The sequence below is a fragment of the Archocentrus centrarchus genome, chromosome 18, assembly GCF_007364275.1.
Source record: "Archocentrus centrarchus isolate MPI-CPG fArcCen1 chromosome 18, fArcCen1, whole genome shotgun sequence".
In the NCBI taxonomy this organism is placed as follows: Eukaryota; Metazoa; Chordata; class Actinopteri; order Cichliformes; family Cichlidae; genus Archocentrus; species Archocentrus centrarchus.
In genome coordinates this window covers 19,545,633-19,572,650 of record NC_044363.1, presented here as the reverse complement: position 1 = coordinate 19,572,650, position 27,018 = coordinate 19,545,633, and the positions used below count along the sequence as shown (strand labels likewise).

The window sequence follows — 27,018 nt, the reverse complement described above, 5'->3', positions numbered from 1 at the left end:
ATTTTTTTTTAAATGCCAGTTTAGACCATGCCTGTTTATCACCGCAGCTCTCTTGTTTGTCCTGTTTAGGCCTTTTGATAGCTGAAGAATCAAAGCTCTGCAGACAGAGAGGGAGCTAAGTTGCTCTGTTAGGGATGAGATGGAGCAGTCCATTAACAGCTTGTACACAGGACCCCTGTCACGGGATGCTCAGAAGGTCTTGGCTGTTCTGCGGGCCCAAAGTCTGCGGGGAGCCACATACAACCAAAACTACTCCAGTAATCACAGGCAAAGTCAGTCAGGTTAGAAGCAGAGAAAAGGTTAAGCTTGTTGCGGTATATCAGTGGTTCTCATACTGGGGAGGGCATTGATGAATAAGGGAAAAATGTCTGAAACAAGTTAGAATATGATTTATCCAGGGAAAATACATTTTGTTGAAGCTTTTATGCTGCTTTTATTTATATACACACCTGTGTTCGTTTTTATTTTTACTGAATGACAGCAGTTGTGAGTTGAAGGCATACTAGAAAAAAGATTGGGAACCACAGCAGTATATTAATTCATGAAAGTATAAAGTAGTATAGTTTCTCCCCTAGTACATATGTACTAGTAACAAGTATTTTATTTTTACCATGTCAATAAAAACCCAATAGAAGCTTTGTAAAAATACAACTTCTGGCAGATCTGTTGTATATGATTGATATAGATTTCAATGTTGCACATTTATAAGTGACTAGTAAGCGCAGGAATGATAAAGAATATTTAATGTAGATCACATCTTTATCATTTTGCTGCTCACTTGCCTTCCATAGAAGTTACATAATGCTCTTTATATTTAGTTCTTTTCTCTTTTGATGTGTATATAGCAGTGCAGAGAGATAACTGCAGCCAGGGGGAGTCTTGGGCTGAGAGCAGCTGGAGTCAGGTGGACAGGAGCGAGAGATACGCATATCAGTAAGTCAGATTAAGGCTCTGCACATGTATGAAAATGCTTATGTTCAGATATCAATTTTATCAACACCTGAAGAAATGATTCAGCTGATCAGAGTGATGCATTGATGTAATTTAATAACCAGAATTTCTGACTTCTGCGATACACCATAATTAAAATCTAACGGGCATTTTTTTTTAAATGTGATGCAGAAATATATTAAATCAAGTCTTGAGCCACTCCTTGTAAGTGGTCTGGAGCAATAATTCTCCAGGCTTTCTGAAGGTCTTTTAATGTTGTTCTTGGGCTGCTTTTCCACTCAGTCTAATCCTTGTATCTGACCATTCTCAGAGGAATGTTGTTTTGTTTATTAAGCCACTTAAAACTGACCTATGAATAATTTAAGAATAAAACGGCACCTAAGTCAAGGGATGAACCAGTGTCCACACTTGAACAGCAACCTGTTGCAAAAACCCATCATTTGCTCCCATTTCTTTGGTGGAATCTGTGAAAAATGCCAAAGACAACACAGTTTGACAGGCATTAAATAGTATTTTTGCACCAACAAGGTGGAAAACATCTGATTGGATATGGCTTAATTTTGCAGCTAATGATAATGATACCAGACACACTGTCAATGTAGTATGGGGTCATCAGATCACTGTGCTGCTTTTCGTTCTGTCAGATCATTGACAAACAAAAGGCAGCAACATCCAAAGAAGAGCTTTGAATGTCCTTCAAGAAGCCTGGAGAATTATTCCTGAAGACTTCTTATTAAAAACTACAAGACAGCTTCCTAAGAGAGTTAAGGCTGTGTTGAAGCATAAAGGTGGTCATACCAAATATTGAAAGAAAATATTGAATATTGTTTCTGCCTTATATACTACATTTTAATGTATATTGCATATTTTCATAAATTGCTGCACCTATTTCCCATTTTCCTAGCCAAATCTAAAGAAATAAGGGTTGACTCAAAACGTTTAACACAGTACTGTACTTAATTCAAGAGTAAAAGAAATCAGTTTTCCATGTTCCGGTTCAGGCCCCAGGTGTCCTCCCTTTCCACCTCTCACCATAACTCCTCCAGTCAGAAGCAGAGCTCTCAGACCTTGGCTATCCATCAGTACTCACAGATACCAGACAGTTCCCTGTCATCTCAGGCTTCCTGTTCTTCCTCCTCCTGCTGGGATTTCTCTCTCCAAATGCAGACTGAAGCCTATTATCAGTACTCACAGACTTATTCCCACAGAAAGTGCTTTGAACCCCCAGCTTACAAGTCCAGCCAGTCTCTGTCATTTTCTCAGCACGAAGTTCCTGAGACAGCAGAAACTTTCTGTCACAGAGACAGATACACCCTCTCCCTCCAAGTACCAGAGAGGATCTCTGAACATCAAGCTACACCTGGGAGAAAGTAAGGGACAAAGGAAATAAACATCCAGTTTTTTTGTAGACACTATATATAGTAACATTAGATAACATTAAGAAAGACCGTCACAAGTTTATCATGTATTGAGACTCTTCTGGTGCTGAAATGGTAGGCAGCATGGATTTTTAAAACTTGTTTGCTCATTTTCTTTTCATTTGTAGCTCAACCAAAGAAATCAGGCCATCTTTCATCTTTAATATATTTCCAGACGAGGAAGATCCTGATGTTCTGTTCCCAACAACAGAACAGCCTAATTCTCATAAAGAGGCGCCTGCTGTGGTTTGTCACCCAGTATCGCCCTACCTTAAAATATGTGAAGGGAGAGATAACAACACGTCAGGTTCACAGAGAGAAAAGGCTGGTAAAGAAAGCTGGCATGTTGCCAGAAAAGAACTACAAGACACTCCAGCTCCAGGAAGTCGATTAAAATGGAAACAGCCTCTATCTGACCCCACTGAAGCGGGCGCTAGTGGAGCAGAAGACGGCGGCATGCTATACCAGCAGTCAGAGCCTGAATCAATCAAAAATGGAAGGGCACATCTACCTCCCAGTGATGTTATTAGAAGACAGGAGAATGGCTGTGATGCACATTCACCCAAACTGATGAGAAACATCGTTGGGGAGGAAGATATGCTGATCGCAGATTCAGAACATATCACTGATCTTGGAACCAGACAAATTTCAAACATAGGCCATGAAACGCAAAACGTAGTAAATGAAGCTACAAGGAAAGCGAGAGGAAATCAGGATATGAGCGTTCTTCATGGGAAAGGATCAGCCAGTGAAATGGAACAAACTTTGCCTTTGAAAACCAGTGAGGACGCTGCAGTTAAAAGACATTTGAACTCATTAGACCTCACAGACAATACTGTTGACAGTGGCACTAGAGGAGAAACGTGTGGGGAGGATAAAGAAAATTATTTAAAATATAGAGTCAGTACATCTGAAGTCAAAGAAGCTGAACATTCATGTGAAAGTGAGAATAAAGCAACAACAGCTGAAAATCCACAAAAGAGCCCAATATTTTTAGAAAGTGGACAACAGGAAGTGAGCCACTGCAGTGCTGAAAACCCTCAAGACAAGGGTCAGACAGAGACTGACACAGCAGAAAATGACCACACTCAGGAGCTGCTGGGGCAATCTGAGGCCAGCAGCTTAGGCCTGGATGACAACAGTGATGAAAACCTGGAAAAGACTGATGTGCTGGAGGTCAGAATGGAAGTTAAAACTGAGAACAGAACAAGGGCAGACCCTGATCATCAGATGGAGGTGGGACAGTGTAAGACAAATGATGGAGAAGTCAATGAGTTTCCCAGAATAGATACTAAAGAATGGAAAAGCAGAGAAGCCAGAGAGGCACAGGAAGTGCCACCTGTGGACAGTGATGTTAAGAATAAATCTGCAGGTAAGTGCTGTTAGTGATGTTTGGTAATGTGATTATCTTGAAATCAAATGGGGTGCACTGATATTAGATTTGCCACAGATTTTTACCTTCACAATGGTTACATTTGCATAAATGAATTGAAATTTCATGACAGACAGCACAACAGTCTCAAGATTAGTTCAATCAGGACCAGAATAGTCAAAAGATGATTATTTCCATTTCCAACAGATAACAGATATAAGTCAGACACAAACTGAAAGGAGGAGCTGAGGTAGAGGTGTGTTGCAAAGTGACTTGTAGATACCCAACAACTGTCAGCTAAAGCAGCTTAAATAACATGCCCTGTTTGAGATCAGCCAAATGCTTAGAGGAGTATCAGCTAAACCCTCAGCTGATGTTCCAGGCTGTGGATGGCCTGAAATAACAGTATGGTTGATTTTAGAACACTATGACCTTTTTACCACCCTGATGACCTGTTGAATCATTTTTATTTCTACAAATTACCACCAGAGAGTGTAAAAAAATCATTGTTCATTTTCTAACCATCTAGAAGAGTAAACAGCACCTCTAACAGTGCAAACTTTAGCCATTTCTGTGATCAAATAGTCACATTAAAAATGAACCAAGCCATCGGTCATTTGTAAGCAGTCCATGAGGCGTTAATGCTATCATTTTACAGGAAAGAGACTGAATGAATATCATCCCAATGATCGTAATTAAAATACTTCAGCTTTGTCAACATTAATGTGCTGGAGCACGTGGACATGGAGTGACTACTCCACAGAATACTTCTTTAGCTGCAAATGGTTAGGTTGGGAATTACAGACACATGCTGCTGTTAAAGCACGCACAGATATAAACTGTTCACCAACCTGGAATCTCATTAATTTAACTTTAAACTTTTGCAAGAGAAAACAAAAACAGACCAAACAAGAGAGTCAAAACCAAATGTGATGGGATTGGAAAACTGTAGCTCTCCACCATCTAGCAACAAACCAACATTTTGTTCACCTGTTTACAGGTTAACTGTCAATAAATAAAAAAACTTATTTATAGAGCACATAGTCACAAAGCACTGTACAACAAAATGAGTAAAAACTTGATCTAATCAGAATAAAATATAATAGACAATTAAAACATAGTAAATAGCAATACAAGACCATATTAGACCAATACAAGAAGAATCTCAATGGAAAGTCTGGTTAAACAAAAGATTTCAACTGCTTTTTAAAAGAGTTTAGAGAGTGAACTAAAAATAGCTGGAGTGGGAGTCTGTTCCAAAATCATGGTACCACAGACTGAAAGGCTCTGTCCTACCTTGTTTTCAATCTTGTACGAGGAATAGCCAATAAATTCTGAGCCTGCAGACAAAGACTGAGAGCAGCAGTGTAGTTAATAAGAAGCTGAAATAAATAATCTGGACCATGTCCATTTAATGCTCTATATGCAAGTATGAGAATTTTAAAACAGATTCTAAAATTAACTGGGAGTAATGTGACCTCGCTTACTAGAACGTGTTAGAAGTCTGGCAGCAGCATTTTGTATTGCTTGGAGGTTTAAAAGAGATGATTTGTCTAAGCCTATAAAGGGCACTACAATAATCTAGGTGCAATGACATAAATGCATGAACAATTTTCTCCTGTCCAGCTGAGGAGACGATACTCACAATATAGAAACCGTCCTTAAATGAGAGAAACCAGAATGTGAGATAGTTTACATGCGAATTAAAGCCCAGCGACGGATCAGATATTATTCACACTGAACTATGAACACTGGAGTTCAGCTTGACTGAAAGTCGGTGCAGTTGAGCAGTGCAAAAAGGGACGAGAATAATTTTCATCACACACAGGCATCAGGTAAATATTGGATAAGACCTGATCCTGCTCTGTACTGTACAAGCATTTTGTCACATTTCATAAACCACAAGTCAAACTCAAACTTCTCTTTCTTAGGTAATCTTAATACGGATCCATCACCTATAGGTACAGATTTTGAAGGACCCTGGAAAGATACTTACAATATAGCCTGATTAGGCATGACATTACCACTGACTGCTGAAGATTATCTCTTCATTGTGGCACCTGCTAGTGGGTGGGATATATTAGGGAGGAAAAAATGGGCAAATGTAAGGATTTGAGTGAGTTTGACATGGGACAAATTGTGATGACTAGACAACTGGGTCAGAGCAGCTCCAAAACTACAGCTCTTGTGCGGTGTTCGCAGTCTGCAGTGGTCAGTATCTATCAAATATGGTCCCAAGGAAGGAACAGTGGTGAACCAACGACAGGGTCATGCACAGCCAAGGCTCACTGATGCATGTGGGGTGCAAAGGCTGGCCTGTGTAGTCTGATCCAACACACAAATTACTGTAGTTCAAATTGCTGAAAAAGTTAATGCTGGTTCTTATGGAAAGATGTCAGAATACACAGTTCATCACAGTTTGTTGTGTATGGGGCTGCATAGCTGCATCTTGATCCTATGGTAAATTGTAGTAATTTATTTTAACAGGCAATGCTGAGGTGCCTTTTTTCAAAAATGTAAATATTGTAATTTACCTACTTTTAAATAAATAATATTTTGTTTGAGGCAAAACCAGCAAAATCTTCAGTCTGTCCTCTGCCCAGTGTGAATGAAGACAAAAGGCGCAAATATCAGACTATGATAAAAAGATTTCGACATAGATTCACACAGTACAACCGCAATGGCACATAATGGCAGCACATTTTAACAATAACAGAATAGTAGATACTAGGCTGTGGGGTTCATGACAACCGAGGGATGGGCGCATACAGGGAGCTGTGACCACATGCGCCATAGGCTAGCCAAGCCTGATGGGACTCCCTTCTTCACCACGACAGGCACCAACCACCTTGCAGCCACAGCTCTGACCAACAATGGAGGTGTGGAACATGGTCCATTCAGACTCATTGTCCTCAGCCTCCCTCAGAATGCTGTCGAAGTTGTGCCGGAGGTGGAAGTTGAAGATCTTGCAGACTGGGGCCTCTACCAGGTGTTCCCAGGACACCCTCTCAATACATTTGGGTGCGCCGGGTCTGTCCAGCATCCTCCCCCGCCACCTGATCCAACTCACCACCAGGTGGTGATCAGTTGACAGCTCAGCTTCTCTCTTCATCTGAGTGTCCAGATCATATGGCCGCAGATCTGATGATACGATTACAAAATTGATCATTGGCCTGTGACCTGGGGTGTCCTGGTGCCACATGCACTTATGGACATCCTTATGTTTGAACATGGTGTTCATTATGGACAAACTGTGGTTTGCACAGAAGTCCAATAACAAAACACCATTCAGGTTCCGATCGGGCAGGCCGTTCCTCCCAATCACGCCCCTCCAGGTTTCACTGTCATTTCCCAATATGAGCATTGAGTCTCCTAGCAGGATGATGGAATCACCAGATGGAGCACCCTCGAGCACCCCGCTCAGCGACTCCAAGAAAGGTGGGTACTCTGAACTGTCATTCGGCGCACAAGCGCAAACAACAGTCAGGACCCATTCCCCGATCCGACGGTGCAGGGAAACTACCCTCTTGTCTACTGGTGAAAATTCCAGTGTACAGACAGCAAGCCAAGGGGATACAAGAGTACCTTCCCCAGCTTGCTGCCTCTCACCGAGGGCAACTCCAGACTGGAACAGAGTCCAACCCCTCTCCAGGAGACTGGTTCCAGAGCCCAGGCCATGCACTGAGGTGAGCCCGACTTCCCAGCTGACATTCCATGTCCCAATAGCCAGTCTTGATAGCCAGGGATTGGTCAGCCAGGGCCTCTGCCCCTGGCCACCGCCCGACACACACTGTACCCGGACCCATGTCGTTTCTTCAGGCTGCGCCTGGCTGGGCACCATGGGCTAATGCCTGGCCACCAGACACTCTCCCTCGAGCTCCCTCCCCAGGCCTGGCTCCAGGGTAGGGGCCCGGTAACCCTGTCCTGGGCAGGGTAAACAGTTCCCTTGATGACTTTTTCATAGGAGTCTTCTGAATCGCTCTTTGTCTAACCCCTCACCCAGGACTAATTTGCCATCGGAGACTCTACCAAGGGGACAAGCCCCTGGACAGCATAGCTCCTGGGATCACTGGGACACACAAACCCCTCCACCACGATGAGGTGGCGATTCGCAGAGGAGATGGATTTGATGTGTACACATTGCTCTGCACATTGTTCACTTCTTAAATTTTAACTATGATTTGATGTGTAGTTAAAATTTAAGAAGTTCATTTCTCATTTCAGGACGTGTGTCCTCTATATGATTTAATCACTATATGAGTTTTAAATAATAAAATTAAAATAAAAGTTGGGGCTTTTTTTGGGTGCAATTGGATTGGAAAAAAACACCTCCAGGGGGTGCTAAAGCATATAAAATTGTGTCAAACATCAGTTCCAGTGGCTCTCAGCCATTTTTCTTTCTTCAGTGTGGCAGTGATGACATGGCAGCACTGAAGAGACTTAGCACTGATGGGGGACTTTGTGCCTGCTCACATTACAGCTGCGTGGTGCTTGAGCCTCAGCTGCAGAGACAGCGCCGAGTCAACTCTCACACAATCTACAGACACACCACACATTCAAACAAGTTGGAAGTTGTGTCGTAACAAAATGTCAGTTTCATCTTAGCTAACATTTATAGTGTTGGCTGACCTCCTGTCACACACTGCTGAGGTCCCACACACTGTGTAAGCACCCATACATGCTTGCTCAAACATGCTTACATAACAGGATTGGTTGATTGATTGAAGACTCATTTGAAAAATGATGATTAGATGAAAAATGCTCTAACCTCCTCTTCTAGAGAACACAGAGGGAGGAAGGGGTGCTACACCAACATTGTTCCTGGTGTGTGGGGCTAATGGGTCGGGGATTAGAGCTGCCCGTCTCAGTAGCAGCCAGCAGCAGCATGACAATGCACAAGTAAGTCTTTATAAAGGAAATGTTGCAAAATTACTAATACTGCTTTACATTGCAACCCTAAGTAAGGCTCAAAGAGCAGAAATGCTGAGCTTAATTTATGCCTACTTTGTGCACATAGTCAGTAAGATGGGAAGAGGACATGAAGTGCTCTGTCCTTAACAAACCACTCTGACACTTCAGTTTTGTAAAAAGTGTACTTACTAAGTTTTTTGTCACTTGCTTAATGTTGTTTACTTGTCTTTTTTATACACATTTAACTGATGTGTCTTGATTTTCCCTCAGTTCTTCTGCTTCTCTCTTCCTCTGTTTTGCCCAGTGTCAACAAACTAAGAAGTCTTGAAATTTAAATATCTGCTTTCAGGTCAGGCCAGGGCTTCTGTGTCTCTCATGTACATAGACATAAATCTGGCTTGTGTAAAATAAGAGTGTTGTCAGCAGCACTGCAGCACACAGCAAGTAATGGCTCTCTATTGAGTCATAAAGTTCCGATAGAGTAGTAGTCCATGATACATATTGGCTGAAAGGTGGAGAGAACTGCAGAGAGAAAGAGGTATAAAAGGGCGATGGTGGGATGATGGATGGTATGTGGAAGAGCTAATGAGAAGGATGCAGCAGTAGGAGGAGAGAGAAATAGAGCAGGATTTTACTATATTGCTGCAATGGGCAGCAAATACACCAGTCTATTCTCTCTCTCCTAATTCACTCTCTCGCACTTTCATGCGCCAGTACTGGGCTACGGGCCATGGCCTGCCTAAGTTTTCTATCTATATCCTGTAGCAAAGCACCCCAGGGGGGGTGGGGTCATGACTTTGTCAGCAGGAAAACAGGTTGTGTTTACAGGAAAATGAATGAAGACTCTCCCCAGGGAGCTGAATCACAGGAATTCCTACCTCCTGAGTCCACTGCCGACAACCCTGCAGAATTCTGCACATAAATACACTCACGTATCATCTCTGAAAATCCTCAGAAAAGCCATCTTTTAATCTCTTGTCTAGACCTCAAAGAACGAGTGCACATTTGCACATTTGGTGCTTCTGCATAAGTAGAAATGAGTTAGAGGTATGAATAATGAAATTGTCCTCAAGATGCCATTAAGGTTACAGGAAGGCAAGATTGTACTTATGGTAGCTTGGGCTCACTGATTTTATCATCTTCCACTGTGATCAGAAAATTTTTGATATTATGATCATTTAAATTCATACAGTGTGTTTATACTGAACTATTTTATACTGAACTATTTTGCATATATATATATATATATATATATATATATATATATATATATATATATATATATATATATATATATATATATATATATATATATATATATATATATATATATATAAATGTAATCTTCAGTAATAGTTCTCCAGGCTTCTTGAAGGACATTCAAAGCTCTTCTTTGGATGTTGGCGGCATTTTATGCTCTGTCAAGATGATTCCACACTGCTTCAGTAATGTTGAACTCCATGACTGATAGTGTTCAATTGTGTGCTTTTCTATCCAGGTATGCTTTTACTGTATTGGCAGAGTGTTTGAAATCATTGTCATGTTGAAAAATGAAACTCTTTCCAAACAGTTTTGCAGATGGTATTACATGGTGGATGATGGTACTTTTCTGCATTCATAATTCTGTCATGAATTTCTTAACGTGATTTTAAGATACTTTTCATCTGCTGTAGAAAGTTTTTAGGCCTTCCACTTCTTCTGTTGTTCTCCACTTGTCTAGTTTCCTCAACTTTTTAAGGACACACTGCACACCATGCTGAGATATGTCAAGTTTTCAGCTCCCAGCTCTTTGGGAATCACCTTGTTGGTGCAAAAAATGCTATTTTATCCCTGTCAAACTGTGCTATTGTAACAAGCAGCTAGTAACAAAGATATAGTTTAAAATTGATTCTTTGCTAAGTTGTCTGTCAGCCAATGTCCAAAGAGCAACTTTGGACAACATTCATGAAGTCTGGAGAACTGTTGCTCAAGATCACTTTAAAACATTACAAGAAAGTGTTTGGGTGCTTGGAAACAACTGTACATATACATTACAGATTTTAAATACTATATAATTATTATATGTACAGTACCAGTACCTTTAACTGGTACTGTACATTGCATGCAATTCACCAGTCTGGCTCTTTAAACCCATTTATATAACTATTTATAGTCAAACAACCATTGTCATTCAGCCAAAGAAGCAAAGCAGAGCTTTTACTATTTAGTGTGTTTGTCTGTGTCTGCTTCTTTGACCCTGTCCCAGCTTCAGGCAGGTTTGGCAGACAGTGTCTTGGCTGTGTTTCTGTCTGGGACACAGTGCTCAGGGCTGACTTTCACATCCTTTTTTCTTCTGTTCTTCTCTTCTTACATCTTACCTGTTTACTTTCTTGAGCCTTCTTTTTTAATGCTCTCTCACAAACTGCATTATGCTCCTATAGTATGTCAAAGTGTGAATGGGAATAATCAAATAAAGTCTCTATGTGGTAAAATGAATTATGTCCATTTTTAAATTTCATTCATCTCACTCCTCTAAGTAGTGAAGTATCGATGTTCTGTGTAACAAAATCAGGAGGGACGGCAAGAGTCTATTTCAAGTTCCTCTTCTTTTTTTTTTCTGTGTCCTTTGTCACTCTGTGCACATTGTTCACCTTTTATGTTGCTTAGACTACTAATGGAAGCACCAGAGGGAGTAGCTCGAGCTTGGCACTGGCCCCAACAAGAACTGTTGCTCTTGGACTAAAGTCTTCAGTACAGGAATTGACCTCAACTGCTTCACCAATTGTAGTACCGAAGAAAGAGTTAGAAAATAGAAACCTAAAAAGTTCTCCAAGTCATCATTGCCTGAAACTTTCCTTCTCTCTAAAGAGGAAACATGAAGCATTTCAGCACCAAACTCCTAATCCTGCTGCCAAAATCAGCCTAACCAGACACCCTCCAAAATGGGAGCCTCCACGTTCCTCACAACAGAAGCCAAGGGAAGGGAGGGTTAGTGAGTGGAAGAGTGCCAGAGAACTACGGGGGACAGCAAGTCCTTCACATGAAACAAGACTGTTGTCTGGGGCACGTAGAGAACTAGATGCCTCAAAGCAAACTCAGCAAAACTGGCAAAGTAAAATAGAAGAACTATCAAGGGAATCACCAGGGAAGGCTTCCAAAAACACCCCATTTTGCAAGCCATGCAAACTCAAGTGGGCCACATGTGAGACCAAACATGTCACAAGTGGGCCCAAAAGCTTCAGTGAGGCAGTTAATACTAGTGAGCCCCCGACCCATTCCAGAGCTGGCTGTCTGACTGCAAGCTTGACATCTGACTCTAGAGTAAAGGATGCTGGAAAGCTGAACCCAGATGAGAAGGTGCAGATGTTTGAGATGGCTGTGCAGGCCAAGGTGGTGGTGCTGATGTGAAGCCCACAAGTGTGTGTTCACATGTGGATGTAATTCGAAATAAGCATTTGAATAAGGTGTATAATGCTGTGTTTCAGATATATTTTGTTTGTATTTATATGGGTCAATTTTAGGTTCACACACTGTGTTAAATATTGAGTGTGTATGCAGTTACTCCGCTCCCACCAGTAGGAGGCACTGTGAGATGGTGGTGTGCCTGCCGCTCGTGCATTCCCCTCATAGCTGAGGAGGAATCAGAGACGACAAACCGCTTCTCCTGTGTCATCTTATTGTTTTCCATTATTCCAGGTATGTTGTGTTTGAAACTGTAAGGAAAATGGGTGTAACTGCTAGTTAATGTTTGTAGACAAAGTCGAATTCAGAACGATGGTGTTAATGAGCGGTAAGATGCGTTATCCTTTGTTTATGAGATCGATCGTCACCGAGAGTGAAAGTGACAGCAGTGCGGCCATTTTGCTAGCAGGCAGCTAACTACTGAAAGCCTGTGTGAGCTGATGCACTTTCATTCTCATTGTTTCATGTATTACGTGGCAAGTTTCTCTATGTATTTGATGTTTATATCTTTGTGCTAGTTAAAAGGTAGATTAAAACTGAGAAGAGTAAAATGTATAAATTAATCAATATGTTTAAAAGTTTGTGTTTATTTACTTACTACTGTTTAATATGGAGTCCATTAATACCTCATGGTATTTTTCTAAAGGTACATTTAAAATACAGTACTAACCAGTGTTAATCTGTGATATGAGAAAGAGACATAAAGGAGATATTGTAACAGAGTTAATGTCTGATGAATATGTGTGATTTATGGACACTGAAACATGTCTAAGGAGACATTATACATATGTGTGTACAGCAAGATGATGCTGATTTAAAATGGACAGTGTTAACAGTTAATGATATGTGATGTGTTAATAAATATAGCTGAGGAGGAATCAGAGATGACAAAACTGCTTCTCCTGTGTCATCTTATTGTTTTCTGTTATTTCAGCTATCTGTAAAGCTGTTCACAGGCACTGTGACCCGGTACCCGTTACAGTTTTTCTGGGGGCTCATCCGGGATCACGTCCCCTGCCAAAACGGAAGCTGATCCAGTGATATCGACACCGAGGACCTGATGTGGCCAATCAACCCTACCTGCCTCTACATCTGATGAAGAGTCAAGACTGTGCCTCAGGAAAATAACAGCCCATCAACAACAAAGACAGAGTACGGTTATCGGACTGCGTGACCAAGGACGAGGAATAGGGAAGCAGCCATGGCAGACAGTGAGAGGAAACGCTTGGTGTGGGCCATCAAGAAAGACCTGTTCACTCTTTCTGCAGATCAGCTGTTCCAGATTGCCAAGTCGCTGAGGGCAGTGCCTGAGATGGACCAATCTCAACTTGAGTCGGGGCGTGAGGATGATTGTTTTGAGTACATCAACAGTTTCATGTGCAGTAATACTCTACTAGAGTCTGAGGATGAAGGTATGGCTCATTTGTTAGATTTGAGAGATGTAGTTGATGTGACCATGAGGGGTTGTGTGTCTGAGGAAAATGTCAAAATGCATGCAAAAGGTGATGACATAAACTCACAAGTTGCTAATGTAAGTGGTGAAGAGACTCAAACTAATGGTGATGCTATTGATATCATTGTTAATGATGCAAGAGAAGTTGACAGTGCTAATCACCATTCAGCCACCACAGTGACATGCACACATGAGACAGAAATACACAAAATGCTAACCACTTATGAGGAACTTGGTAAGAAGATCATGCAGAACATACCCACATCCACTCTGCATTCTACATCTCACTTACCAGTAAGACCGCAGTCCATCCCACAATATAGAGACTTTGCACACACCAAACCTGTAGCTGGGACAACACCTGACAAAGTGGTCTCCTTAAGGGACCTTTCTTATCTCCATCGCCGGGAGTTTAAGATACATGGGGGTCAGATTGCAGACCAGGGGTCAGACATCAGCTACAATAATGTTTGCCGTCAGATTGAAGAAGGATTAAAGGAGCAGTTCAGTGATGCAGAAATTGTGAGAGCTGTCCTCAGAACTATAAAACCTGGACCTTTCAAGGACATGTTAATGAATAAGGATGAGTTAACTGTTGAAGAGCTTAAAGGCTTCCTCCACTCTCACCTGGGTGAGCGAAGCAACATGGAGCTTTTCCAGGAGCTCATGTGCACCAAACAAAAAGACAGTGAGACTCCTCAACAATTTCTGTACAGAGTCATGGGGCTAAAGCAAAAGATTTTATTGGCCTCAAAGCATGCTGACACAGATGTGAAATACAGTGCAAGCACAGTTCAAGATGTTTTCCTCCACACTGTATACCAGGGCCTTGGGCACAAACACGATGATGTTCGCCGAGAGCTCAAACCACTGCTTGCGGACGCTGGTGTGACTGATGAGGCAATCCTGAAACGCATGAAAAGGATACTAAGTGATGAAAATGAGAGACAGAGGCGCTTAGGTCCTGTCACCCGTCAAAGACCCACAAATGTACACAGTGCCCAGGTGGAAGCTAATGCTGCTCAGTATCCCAGTACCAAGGAGGAGAACGTGGGGAAGAAACAAAAGACAGATATTATCCAGCAACTAACAGAGAAGGTTGAAAAGCTGACCAGTCTTGTTGAACTCATGCAACAGTCAATGCACACACAGAAACCAGAGCACGTCAGTAACCTAAAGAAAGGAAGGACAGATGACAAAAGAGAGAGACCGTTTGGCTGTGACAAATGTGTTGAGCAGCATCGCTCTGACTGTACACACTGCTTCTACTGCGGTGAAGAAGGTCACAGAGCAGTGGGTTGCCTGAGAAAGCCAACACGTCAGGGAAACTGGAGCCGGTCCCTGCCAGGGGACAGACAGTGACCGGGTCCCTACAGTCCCAACCTGCCATACGCCATACCAATGAGCCTGACAAGCAAAACTTGGCAACCGTCAGTATCAAAGACCAAAACAGTGTAACAGAGAATACAGGACAGGGAGTGCTAAAGAAATCAAGTGTCACCTCCCATGTCCTGTCCAGCAGCAAAAGTGAACGTCTGGCAAAGCTTATTGGGAGCAAAGCCCTGGTTCGCTGTAACCTGAATGGCCTAGCTGTCGCTGCTTTGCTAGATACAGGAGCTCAAGTAAGCATGATAGACAGAGACTGGAAGAACAAATACTTACCTGACAATACAGTTAAATCACTAAGGGAGATTATCCATGATGATGAAGAACTACAGGTTTTTGCAGTTAATGGTGATGTCATCCCCTTTGATGGCTGGGTTCCACTTACTGTGAATTTGATGGGTAATGAAAACCCAGATTTGTCAATCACTGTGCCTTTTCTTGTTAGTAGTCTGCCACTTGAGAGACCACTGCTAGGTTTTAATGTGCTGGAGGAGATGATGCAGGAACAGCCTGAAAAGTTAATTCCCATGCTTACCACTTTGCTCTGTAATGCCCTGTCAATATCTACAGAGAATGCAGCGCTCCTTGTAAATGTCATCCAGGCTGGCAACCCCCCTGTGCAAAGTGGTCGTCTACGGACTGGCAGACAAGACACTGTCATTCCAGCAGGACAGGTAACCTGGGTTAAGTGCCAAGTCCCACCCAACATGGATTGTTCTGATTCAGTCTTCCTGTTTGAACCAGACATCAACAATGTGCAGCTGACAGAGTTGGATGTTGGAGAAGGCCTGTTAGAGGTGCAAAATCCAAGGAAGCCATATGTTGCTGTACCTGTTGGGAATAACACAAAACACGCAATCAAATTACCGAGAAAGACTGCTCTGGGCAGTATACACAGTGTTGAAAAAGTCATCTTACCAGAGCAATCTGACATGTCTGAGCCCACAGTGACAGTCAACAGTGTCACTCCAGCTCCTGCTAGCCCCAGTTCACCCTCATGGCAACCTAATATTGACCTCAGTCATCTTGATGAGGAGAAACGAGCTGTGGTTAACAAAATGCTTTGTGAAGAGGCTGGAGCTTTTGCACGTGACAGCAATGATATTGGGTGCATACCAAGCTTACAAATGTCAATCACCCTCCGTGATGAGATCCCTGTCCAGAGGACTTATTCGTCAGTCCCTAAACCACTTTTCAAAGAGGTAAAAGAATACATACAAGAACTTCTGATGAGAGGCTGGATAGTCAAATCCAAATCCCCTTATGCTGCTCCGGTGGTCTGTGTGAGAAAGAAAGATGGCAGCCTGAGGTTATGCATTGATTATCGTCTCCTGAATAAAAAGACTGTTCCTGACCGTCACCCACTGCCCAGAATACAGGACCTGACAGACACCCTTGGTGGCAATGCCTGGTTTAGCATCCTGGACCAAGGCAAAGCCTACCATCAGGGCTTTATCTCTGAGAGTTCACGGCAGTTCACCGCCTTCATCACTCCATGGGGCCTCTATGAATGGATCCGGATCCCATTTGGACTCTCGAACGCCCCTGCAGCCTTCCAGCGGAGCATGGAGGAGATGCTAGGTCCCCTCAGAGATGAATGCTGCATCCCATATCTCGATGATGTGCTTTGCTATGCAAAAACGTTTGATGGGCATGTTGAGGCACTCAGAAAGGTTCTCCAGGCTCTCCAGCATCATGGAGTGAAACTAAGGCCCGAGAAATGTGAGCTTTTTAAGCAAGAAGTCAGATATGTGGGCCGCCTTGTGTCATCTGAAGGGGTCAAAATTGACCCACGTGATCTGGAAGCTGTACGAACTCTAACAAACAAAAGGCCACAAACAGTTGGAGATGTAAGGAAACTGACTGGGTTCCTGGGCTATTACCGCTCATACATTCAAGATTTCTCCCGAATCGCCAAACCCATCTATGAGCTGCTTCAAAGTAAGTCAGGGAAAGCCCAGACCAGAGTACAAAACAAAACCACTAAACATCCACAGTTGCCCTCCCGAGAGCTTGTTAACTGGACCACTGAACATCAGCAAGCTCTTGAACAACTGGTTACTCTCCTGACAAGCCCACCTGTTTTGGCCTATCCAGACTTTAACCTCCCTTTCACCCTCCATACTGACGCATCAGACCAGGGTTTAGGAGCTGTCCTATATCAACGCCAGAATGGAAAACTGAGAGTCATTGGATATGGCTCAAGGACCCTCACTCCATCCGAACGCAATTACCACCTGCACAGTGGGAAACTAGAGTTTCTCGCTTTGAAATGGGCTGTGTGTGAGAAATTTCATGATTACTTGTACTACTCTCCACACTTCACCATCTATACTGACAACAACCCATTGACTTACATCATGAGTACAGCAAAGTTAAATGCGGTCGGCCATAGGTGGGTGGGTGAACTCTCTGATTTCCGGTTTGACATCAAGTACAGGCCTGGAAAGTCAAACGCGGATGCAGACACTCTATCTCGCCTTCCTTTGGACATGGAGAAATATGAAATGACTTGCACAGAGAAGCTCTCGGATGAAGTTGTTTGTGCAACATGGCATGGTAGTCAGGCAGCTGAGCGCAAAGATGTAGCCTGGGTTGCAGCACTTAATACCTCCTCCCCAGACCTACACCAAAAGCCTTACCCTAACCTGCCAACCATAAGCCATGATAATCTGGTGAAAGCACAGAGAGAAGATCAAGCTATAAGTCAGATAATAGAGCTGAAAGCATCAACTACCAAAGTGACAGATGAGACACGCAAAACTCTAAGTGGAGCTGCTCGGAGGATGCTGCAAGAATGGAGCAGGTTATACCTGGAAAATGACCTCCTGTACCGACAAACAAATGGGCGGAAACAGTTGGTCCTCCCTACCAAATACAGAACATTAGCCCTTAAGTATCTGCACAATGAGATGGGCCATGTCGGCACAGAAAGAGTGATCCACCTTGCTAGAGAAAGGTTCTACTGGCCGTTTATGGCAAAAGAAATCGAGGACTATGTCACTCGGAGATGTCCATGTGTCAAAGCCAAGAAGCCTGTCACTCATGATCGTGCTCCTATGGGTAGCATCACATCAAGCTTCCCTTTGGAACTTGTGTGTATTGATTACTTGCATTTGGAAGCAAGTTGTGGAGGCTACGAATACATTCTGGTGGTGCTTGATCATTTCACTCGATTTGCTCAGGCCTATCCCACAAAGAACAAGAGTGGAAAAACAGCTGCTGAGCGGATTTTCAGTGACTTCATACCCCGATTTGGATATCCGGCCAAATTGCATCATGACCAAGGCCGTGAATTTGAAAACAAACTGTTCGAAACGCTGCAGAAACTGGCTGGAGTAGGTCACTCAAGGACAACGCCATACCATCCGCAGGGCAATCCAGCTGAGCGATTGAACCGCACCATACTCCAGATGTTGAGAACACTGACAGAAAGTGAGAAACTGCGGTGGAAGGACCACCTCCCACACATTATCCACGCATACAATTGTACTCGACATGAATCCACTGGCTACTCACCCTTTTTCCTCCTCTATGGCCGTCATCCACATCTCCCAATTGACTTGCTGTTTGGGTTGACTCGAGATAAGGAGTCATACTCGCCAAGGGGTTATGCGGAAAAATGGGCTGAGAGAATGGCAGAAGCCTATCGGATTGCAAGTGAGAACAGCAAAAAGTCCAGTGACAGAGGGAAAGTAATCTATGACAGGAAAACAAAAGGAGTCATGTTGCAACCTGGAGACCGGGTTCTGGTAAGGAATCTCAGTGAACGTGGAGGGCCAGGCAAGTTAAGATCATATTGGGAGAAGACTATCTATATCGTCAAAAGTCAGCTTGCTGAGAGTCCAGTGTACATTGTCTGTCCTGAGAGCGGTGACCACAAGAAAACCAGAACACTACACCGCAATCTCCTATTGCTAGTAAATGACTTGCCTGTGGAAGTTGTTTCACCCCATGCCAGACATGTCCCTGACAAGAGACCAAAACACAAAGAAAGACAGACAGACGCACAAGAAATGGATGAGAACGACAACTCAGACTCAGATGATGACTGTGTCTCTCATTACTGGCTCAGAGTACCTGCGGAAAGAACTGAAGAAAGATCTCTCATCAACCATGAGGAACTTACCTTTTCTCTGAGAGATCCTTGTCAAAACCCTGTAAGAGACTCGGTTGCTCTCGAACCTGTGATCAGCAGTGGTCATACGGTGCCCGAGCACAACCTGTCTCCTACAGAAAGTGGAGCTGAACAAAACATGGATGAAGACCAGCGTGCTCTTATTGAACCTGAGACAGACAATGGAGTTCAAGAGCATCGACAGTCTGGTACAGAAGGCCGATCCCAGACCCCACCTGTTGAGCATGATCAGCCAGAGATTAGAAGGTCTGCTCGTGAAACAAAACCAACACAATTTCTCACATACAACACATTGGGTGAACCATCAGTCCGATCACAGACTAGCGCAAATACAGTTTCTGCGCACACAGCACCATACTCACCTGTCATAGTTGCATCTCACACACCTCCACCACTGCCTCTTTTGCCATACATTCCAACCATTTGGACACCATGCACACACCCCATTTTGTACACCCAAACACCATACATGCCACATACACCAACTCCATACATGCCACCCACCCTGGTGTGCGTTTGAAGAGAGATCTGTTCGTAATAAACAATAATAGGTGCAACCTTTAAGTTGAAAAGTTGGTAAATGATTTGGTAAATGTCAGGAGACATTTTTATTTTTGTCAGGGAGCGTGTGAAGCCCACAAGTGTGTGTTCACATGTGGATGTAATTAGAAATAAGCATTTGAATAAGGTGTATAATGCTGTGTTTCAGATATATTTTGTTTGTATTTATATGGGTCAATTTTAGGTTCACACACTGTGTTAGATATTGAGTGTGTATGCAGTTACTCCGCTCCCACCAGTAGGAGGCACTGTGAGATGGTGGTGTGCCTGCCGCTCGTGCATTCCCCTCATAGCTGAGGAGGAATCAGAGACGACAAACCGCTTCTCCTGTGTCATCTTATTGTTTTCCATTATTCCAGGTATGTTGTGTTTGAAACTGTAAGGAAAATGGGTGTAACTGCTAGTTAATGTTTGTAGACAAAGTCGAATTCAGAACGATGGTGTTAATGAGCGGTAAGATGCGTTATCCTTTGTTTATGAGATCGATCGTCACCGAGAGTGAAAGTGACAGCAGTGCGGCCATTTTGCTAGCAGGCAGCTAACTACTGAAAGCCTGTGTGAGCTGATGCACTTTCATTCTCATTGTTTCATGTATTACGTGGCAAGTTTCTCTATGTATTTGATGTTTATATCTTTGTGCTAGTTAAAAGGTAGATTAAAACTGAGAAGAGTAAAATGTATAAATTAATCAATATGTTTAAAAGTTTGTGTTTATTTACTTACTACTGTTTAATATGGAGTCCATTAATACCTCATGGTATTTTTCTAAAGGTACATTTAAAATACAGTACTAACCAGTGTTAACCTGTGATATGAGAAAGAGACATAAAGGAGATATTGTAACAGAGTTAATGTCTGATGAATATGTGTGATTTATGGACACTGAAACATGTCTAAGGAGACATTATACATATGTGTGTACAGCAAGATGATGCTGATTTAAAATGGACAGTGTTAACAGTTAATGATATGTGATGTGTTAATAAATATAGCTGAGGAGGAATCAGAGATGACAAACCGCTTCTCCTGTGTCATCTTATTGTTTTCCATTATTCCAGCTATCGGTAAAGCTGCTCACGGGCGCTGTGAACCGGTACCCGTTACACTAACGATGGTGTACCAAGATGGAAGCACTCAGTTAGACCCAGAACAGGTACGGAGACAAAATGTTTGTGATCTATGCAGTCATTCTTTTTGAAATAAGATGAAAACGTCAAAATAAATTATGATTCTGAATTTGAGAGTCTTGTTTTCCTCATGGGTAACATTTAGTATATTGTAAATTATGTCCTTAGTGCTGATTGGTTGAGTTCATTAGAGCTCAACCAATCAGCACTAAGGACATAATTGGTTGAGTTCATCAGAGCTCACTTTGGGCTTCTTCTGCATTAAACTTCAGATTGCTAAAGGTTATATTAATAAAAAAAAAAAAGCAAAGGTTGCATTAATGATCTAACATTTATATCTACAGCAGCTCAAAAGGGGTTCAAACTTGCCTTGTGCCTTTCATAACAATTTAAACTCTTATGGCTTGCTGCATCTTTAGCAACCTCTGTGTTCTTGCTAATTCCCCTCTTTGTTTCCTGATATAGAAGCTCACTCCACCAGTGTGTGGCCTCCTCATACTGATGAAGAATGAACCCAATTGCAGCATGCTGGAGGGTTCGCTCGGCCCAAACGACACTCTGGTCTACTTAAAACTAGAACACACACCTGCATGGGCCCAGCAACAAGTGCACCAGAGCCATGAGCTCTTTACTAGGTATGTTCGTGTTTATATATATTTGTGTATGATGGAGATGTGTGTTTGTGAGTGTTTAATGCTAAAACAGGAGTACTAGGAGGTGTGTGTATGTGTCCCACAGAGATATGCTGCTACAGTTACTATCAAGATCTCAACTGGTGGTGTGCTATAAAGCCAAGGATTTGCTTCGTACAGTTCTGCAGTTTTACAGACGAGACCTCAGCTGGAAACAAGGCAGGACACAAAAATAAATGCAGCAATACACAGAAAGACATTCATGCAGCCATGCACATCTGGCTCTAGCTGTTTATACAAAACACTACTTTGCAAATTCACTGTCATTTGTCAGAGATTTAATTAAGATGCCATTTATCAAAGATTTAAGTAACTGTTTCTTTATTCCATTTAGTCTAGTGTTAATGAAATCAGGCAAACTATCCATGCTACAAACAATTAGAGCTCTATTCAACAAACACAATAAAAACACATTACAGAGGGAAGATTGAAATTCCTTCCTCTGAAACAACAGCAGCCTCGGACTGACTGATATGTTGATTAAAGGAGATGCTTGATACTTAGGTACTTATCAAACCAGTCCTGCAGCAGACATACTTGATCATGTATGATGTCTGATTTTATATTCATTTGCAGGTCCTTTATCAGTGTGGAGCAAATCAAATGCTGCTCATTATCATAATGAGTTTTTTCTCTTTATCCAGTGGCAGGCTGTCATATCCAGGACCCACAGGTATCAGGGTGGCTGCTGGATCCCACAGATCCCTCCTCTTGCTACCAGGACCTTCTTAATAAACACTGCAAAAGACCCCATTTAACACCTGCCCTGGGTGCCCAGAAGGTGAGCTTAAGTGTGAATTTATTGATCGCATGATGAATATTACCAGTTGACTAGTATGTAAGCCATCTACAAGATAAATTCTTGGAATTTGAAGTATATTCTTGTAAGCAATACTATGTTTACAATCAGTGTTTTTATTATCTGTAACTTTGTGATAAAGCTTATTTTTTAAGTATTTAAATCTTGTCCTTCTTCCCTTCCTTTGCTGGTGTATCGCAGCATATTTTAGCACGTGTTGATCTTACTTTGACATCTTTCAATAGTGATTAGAGGATGAGACATTATTGCTCCTTTGACGGCTTTTGTCGTGTATTTGGATGCCTTTGATATATGTTAAAATAATATCTTCTAAAACGAGTCAATCGCCTCCTGCATATAAATGGAAAAAAGTACTCGATGAACTGTCAAGTGGCCTTCGGTATGCCACATTTAGGTGTGTGGTTATGAATGAATAAGAGAAAAAGGAAAATGAGGAGAGCTGCCTGAGGAGCAAGAAAATCATTTCAGCCAGGGTAACTTTAAAGGCCACAAGTCGAAGCAGTGTTCTTGTGACTACAGCATCTAATTATTGAAAGCTTTAAGGTCCACTGGAGTGCTGCAAACCTCCTTGGATCGGGACTCAAGAAAATTAAAGAAAGAAAATGCCCTACGTTTATAAGGAAAGTTTAAATGGTAAAAAAACCAAAAAAACAAGGACAACTTTAAAAGAAATTGCCCTCCGAGTGACTTCTGACTAAATGAGGAACATGAAAAAGCCTGACTGGAGTAAAATGCATGTTGACAAGCCAAAATACGTCTGAGAGAATGCCCTTTGAACATATGCAACAAAAGCAGTTTTCTGGTAAGCTCCGTGTTCACAGAAGAAAATATGAAGCAGAGTTTTTACTGTGAGACATGGCGCGGGGGCTCAGTTATACTATGGGGTTGTTTTGCTGGATGGGGTGCATTAAGTCTAAAGGTGTTGTACGGGGAAGGTAGCTCAGTCATGGCTCCTTTTACAGTAAAATGACCCAACATACATCTTAAACTACCCAAATCTGAATGAGAAGAAACTTCAGCGTGTTCTGATCAATCTATGAAAAGAGCAGAATCTGACAGCAGTACGGCAGTAGTATGTGCCTGGTATAAAATACGTCATCAGAGGGTGAATGCAAGACCCTGTGTCGATCTCCGTGTGTCTTCCAGTTTTTTTGTGACCGCATGCATCCTTCAAGCAGACTCCAGTCAGACTTGAAAAGGGAAAATAGGAATGAGTGCTCGTCTGGGTTTCAAGCAATTATAATCCCGGTCCTATCAAATCTAAGAAAACTGAAGCAAGGAAAGTGGACCAAACTACTGGCTATGAATTGTGGACGTCTGATTAAGAGCCACAAAAGTGTGTGATTGCAGTGATTGCCTCAGAAAGTATGTGTCACTAAATATCAGGTTAAGTCTTCCAGCATTTTTGTCCCTGTCATTTTCATTTCAAAATTAAAATGTCTGTTCTGTTAAATGTTGAATAGAAAAGAAGGCGATACCAGTTACGCTCAATGAATAGAAAGCATTTGAGCCGTGTTGATGTTTTTTTTTTTATAAGGGGAAGGGTACCAATATTAACTATAGAAGAAACCATGAATCATGAAGTATATTTGCACAACAATACCTGAAGCATGTTCCGCCTCCCTTTTCTTTTTCTCTCTGTTTGTCTCTCTCTCTCTCTCCCTCAGGTTTCTCAGGTAATCTCAGGTCTCTATTGGCTCTACAGGCTTAATATGAAGCTATGCTCTGAACTACACGTAGGAAAACTCACAAACACACAAACATGCACACACGCACACCAGCACAAACAGATTACCTAACTGACTATTTGTGTGCGCAGAGCCAAGGGCTGTGGCAGCTCTACTCAGATATGGAGTTGAACATGATCCCTGTTCTGGCAGGTGAGCACTGCTTTACACTGAGAATTGTTTTAAAATACAGCAAAGCCTTTTCAGTTTCTTCCACCCACATCCTGTGAAATTTATTGTGAAAAAAAATCCTTGAATAACCAAAATAAAAGCATGTGATATTGAATGACAGCTGACTCTTATTTGGCTGTTCCAGTTCTCTATGTCTGTGATAATAATCTATTAGTTGTTGACAGATTTACTGTATCAGGTCCTGTGAATCGATAAATAATTTTATTGTTTCAGCCATGGAGAGCCACCGCATCCATGTGGATAAAGAGGCACTTAGGAGAACATCAGACTTGCTGGGGGTAAGGTAGCATGTGGCCTCAAAGTAATAACCTATTTGGTAAATTGAAAGTTATAGCTGCTTGATGTTAAACTTTCACAGTCATTAATAAATAATCATTATCATCAATCATTAATAAACAATCATGAATAAATAAGTAAATTATTTCTAAAAGTCAAATTACCACTCTCAGGGATTATCAGCATTCAACTCAGTGTAAAAAGTCTGTGTGTGTGTGATACGTGTTTCAAGCGATTTAATGATCATTTCAGTGCTTTCGTTAACATAAATTACAGACTAATGCTAAACTGGGCATGCTACCAAACTAATTGGGCTAGTGCATTAACATTCATGACACGATCTACACTGTAGTTAATCTGGTTTCTTTCTAAGGTTTAACAGTTATGTGTTTATACCAAATGTAGTAGTGTGCAAAAGTCTTGAGCCAACCCTCATTTCTTTATATTTTGTTTCCAAGCAGTCAGGCTTTCTTTCTTTCTAATTTTTTTTTAAGTAGTCTTCAGCAATAGTTCTCCAGGCTTACTGAAGGTCCTTCAAATTTTTTCCGTGGACATTGGCTGCATTTTCACTCAGTTCATTCCTTGTGCCTGACCATTTTTAGAGGAATTTTTCTGTTTGTTTGCTTGTTAAACCACTTAACACTGACCTATGAATCATTCAAGCAGAAAAGGCACCTAAACTCAAGGGATAAACCAGTGTTGTGTCTGCACATAACAAGCAACTTAGCAAAGAACCAATTTTAAATTGTATCTTTAGGCACTTTCTTACTAGCAGCCTTTCACAAAACTCAGCATGGTGTGCAGTGTGTCTTTAAAAACTTTGGGGAAACTGGACAAGTGGAGGACAAAAGAAGATGCGTCAGGCCTAAAGAGCTATGTACAGCAGATGAACAGTATCTGAAAGTCATGTCACTAAGAAACAGAAAAAAATCCAGCAAAGACCTGATCTAGGATCCGAGGAATGCATCTGGTCTTTCAATTGATCATTTTCTGTTCACTGAAGCCTTGTCAGAAATGGAAGGGTGGATGTCAAGAAGCCATTCTTAATGAAGGGAAATGGAGAAAAGGCTGAGGTATGCCACATTACACAAGAATGGGACTGAAAATCAGTGGGAACAGGTCTGATGGAGCGATGAATCCAAATTTGAATTTTGTTAAATTCTTGATGAGTATGTATGAAATAAGACAGGAGAGAGGTAGTGAGTGTCTGCAGCCATCAGTGTGGGATCATCTCAGCAGAGAGCAGAACAACAACAGCCAACATCCAAAGAAGAGCTTTGAATGTACTTGTCAACGTTGATGGAATTATGAAGACCGAAAACTACCATCAGATTTTGATCCACTATGCAGTACCATCTGGAAAGTATCTGATTGGATATGGCTTCATTTTTCAGTGCGATAATGATCCCAAACACTCTGCCAATGCAGTGTGCGGTCATCAGATCCCCACACTCCTTTTTGTTCTCTGTCAGATCATTGACAGAGAGCCAAAGGCAGACAATATCCAAAGAACTGGTTTTAATGTTCTTCAAGAAGCCTGGAGAACCATTCCTGAAGACTACTAACAGTAAGAAATGACAAGACAGCTGCCTGAGCGAGTTCAGGCTGTGCTGAAGGATAAAGGTGGTCATATCAAATTTTGACTTTCAAGCTCATTAAAATTGTACAAACTCTATTTTTGCCTTATATGCTGTATTTCCATATATGTTTGCTGTTCCTTCAATAAATTGCTGCACCTATTTTCCATAGTAAAATATGAAGAAAGGAGGGGTGACTCAAGACCTTTGCACAGTACTGTAGTTGTAATGTGAAAACACCAGGCATACGGTTCTTAGTCTTTGTTTGCCTGTGTATCAGTATGATGTCCAGGGTCAGCTTAGATTTGTCCTGAATCACTCTGAGATGATTGTATTTTAGTCTGCCTGCTAAAGCACTGAGCTGTTGATAGATGCTTCATCAGTACAGATGACAGTGGCAGGATATGAGAAACAGAAGAGGCCTCAGGAAAAACAAGGAAAAAAACAATAACAGAAGAGGGAAAAAAATAGCATCTATTTTTCTTCTTCTGGGTAGGATTTGTGAAGTATGGGGTGGATGTCATCTGGGGGCCTGTCCTGTTTACATGAAGATTAAAAAACTGTTCTGGAGATGACATCTGAGAGTTGTTACAGATGCACAGAATAATAGATACAGATGGCATGGACGAACACGTGCACAAAGAACACACATGCACCTCCATAGTTTTGTTTGAGTGTGTGTTTGTAGAAGCAAACGCACACTCTGCAACTCACAAGTCTTGCAACCAGCAGCAGGGTTGTTGTTGTGGAGACAGTCTTGATAGCTTGCTGTGTTACTATAAATAGGATGGATAGTCTGTCTTTTTCCTTCAAGAGGCTGTGCTGCTGGAAGGACGCCTCTGCAAAGATACACATGCTGAGGCACTCAGGTTTTTGCAGTCTGCTGCAGAGTTGTGTGTGTGTGTGTGTGTGTGTGTGTGTGTGTGTGTGTGTGTGTGTGTGTGTGTGTGTGTGTGTGTGTGTGTGTGAATGTGTC

The 27,018-nt window shown here is 42.0% G+C and overlaps 1 protein-coding gene across 8 annotated transcripts in view; it reads left to right on the top strand.

The window, feature by feature from the left end:
- Nucleotides 1-27,018, top strand: part of poln (polymerase (DNA directed) nu) — a 94,527-nt gene that overhangs the window by 7,083 nt on the left and 60,426 nt on the right. For 3 of the 8 annotated variants that reach the window (XM_030753240.1, XM_030753241.1, XM_030753242.1), the window contains 13 exons: nucleotides 70-281; nucleotides 846-933; nucleotides 1,953-2,321; nucleotides 2,498-3,741; nucleotides 8,522-8,640; nucleotides 11,299-12,030; nucleotides 20,737-20,784; nucleotides 21,224-21,393; nucleotides 21,497-21,609; nucleotides 22,095-22,231; nucleotides 23,938-24,006; nucleotides 24,090-24,150; nucleotides 24,403-24,467. In XM_030753240.1, the coding sequence (XP_030609100.1) occupies nucleotides 140-281; nucleotides 846-933; nucleotides 1,953-2,321; nucleotides 2,498-3,741; nucleotides 8,522-8,640; nucleotides 11,299-12,030; nucleotides 20,737-20,784; nucleotides 21,224-21,393; nucleotides 21,497-21,609; nucleotides 22,095-22,231; nucleotides 23,938-24,006; nucleotides 24,090-24,150; nucleotides 24,403-24,467 (3,357 nt within the window). In that variant the 5' untranslated portion in view covers nucleotides 70-139. Of the gene's footprint in view, nucleotides 1-69; nucleotides 282-845; nucleotides 934-1,952; nucleotides 2,322-2,497; nucleotides 3,742-8,521; nucleotides 8,641-11,298; nucleotides 12,031-20,736; nucleotides 20,785-21,223; nucleotides 21,394-21,496; nucleotides 21,610-22,094; nucleotides 22,232-23,937; nucleotides 24,007-24,089; nucleotides 24,151-24,402; nucleotides 24,468-27,018 lie in introns of those variants that run through there. The other 5 variants (XM_030753243.1, XM_030753246.1, XM_030753245.1 and 2 more) reach the window with 5 other exon arrangements.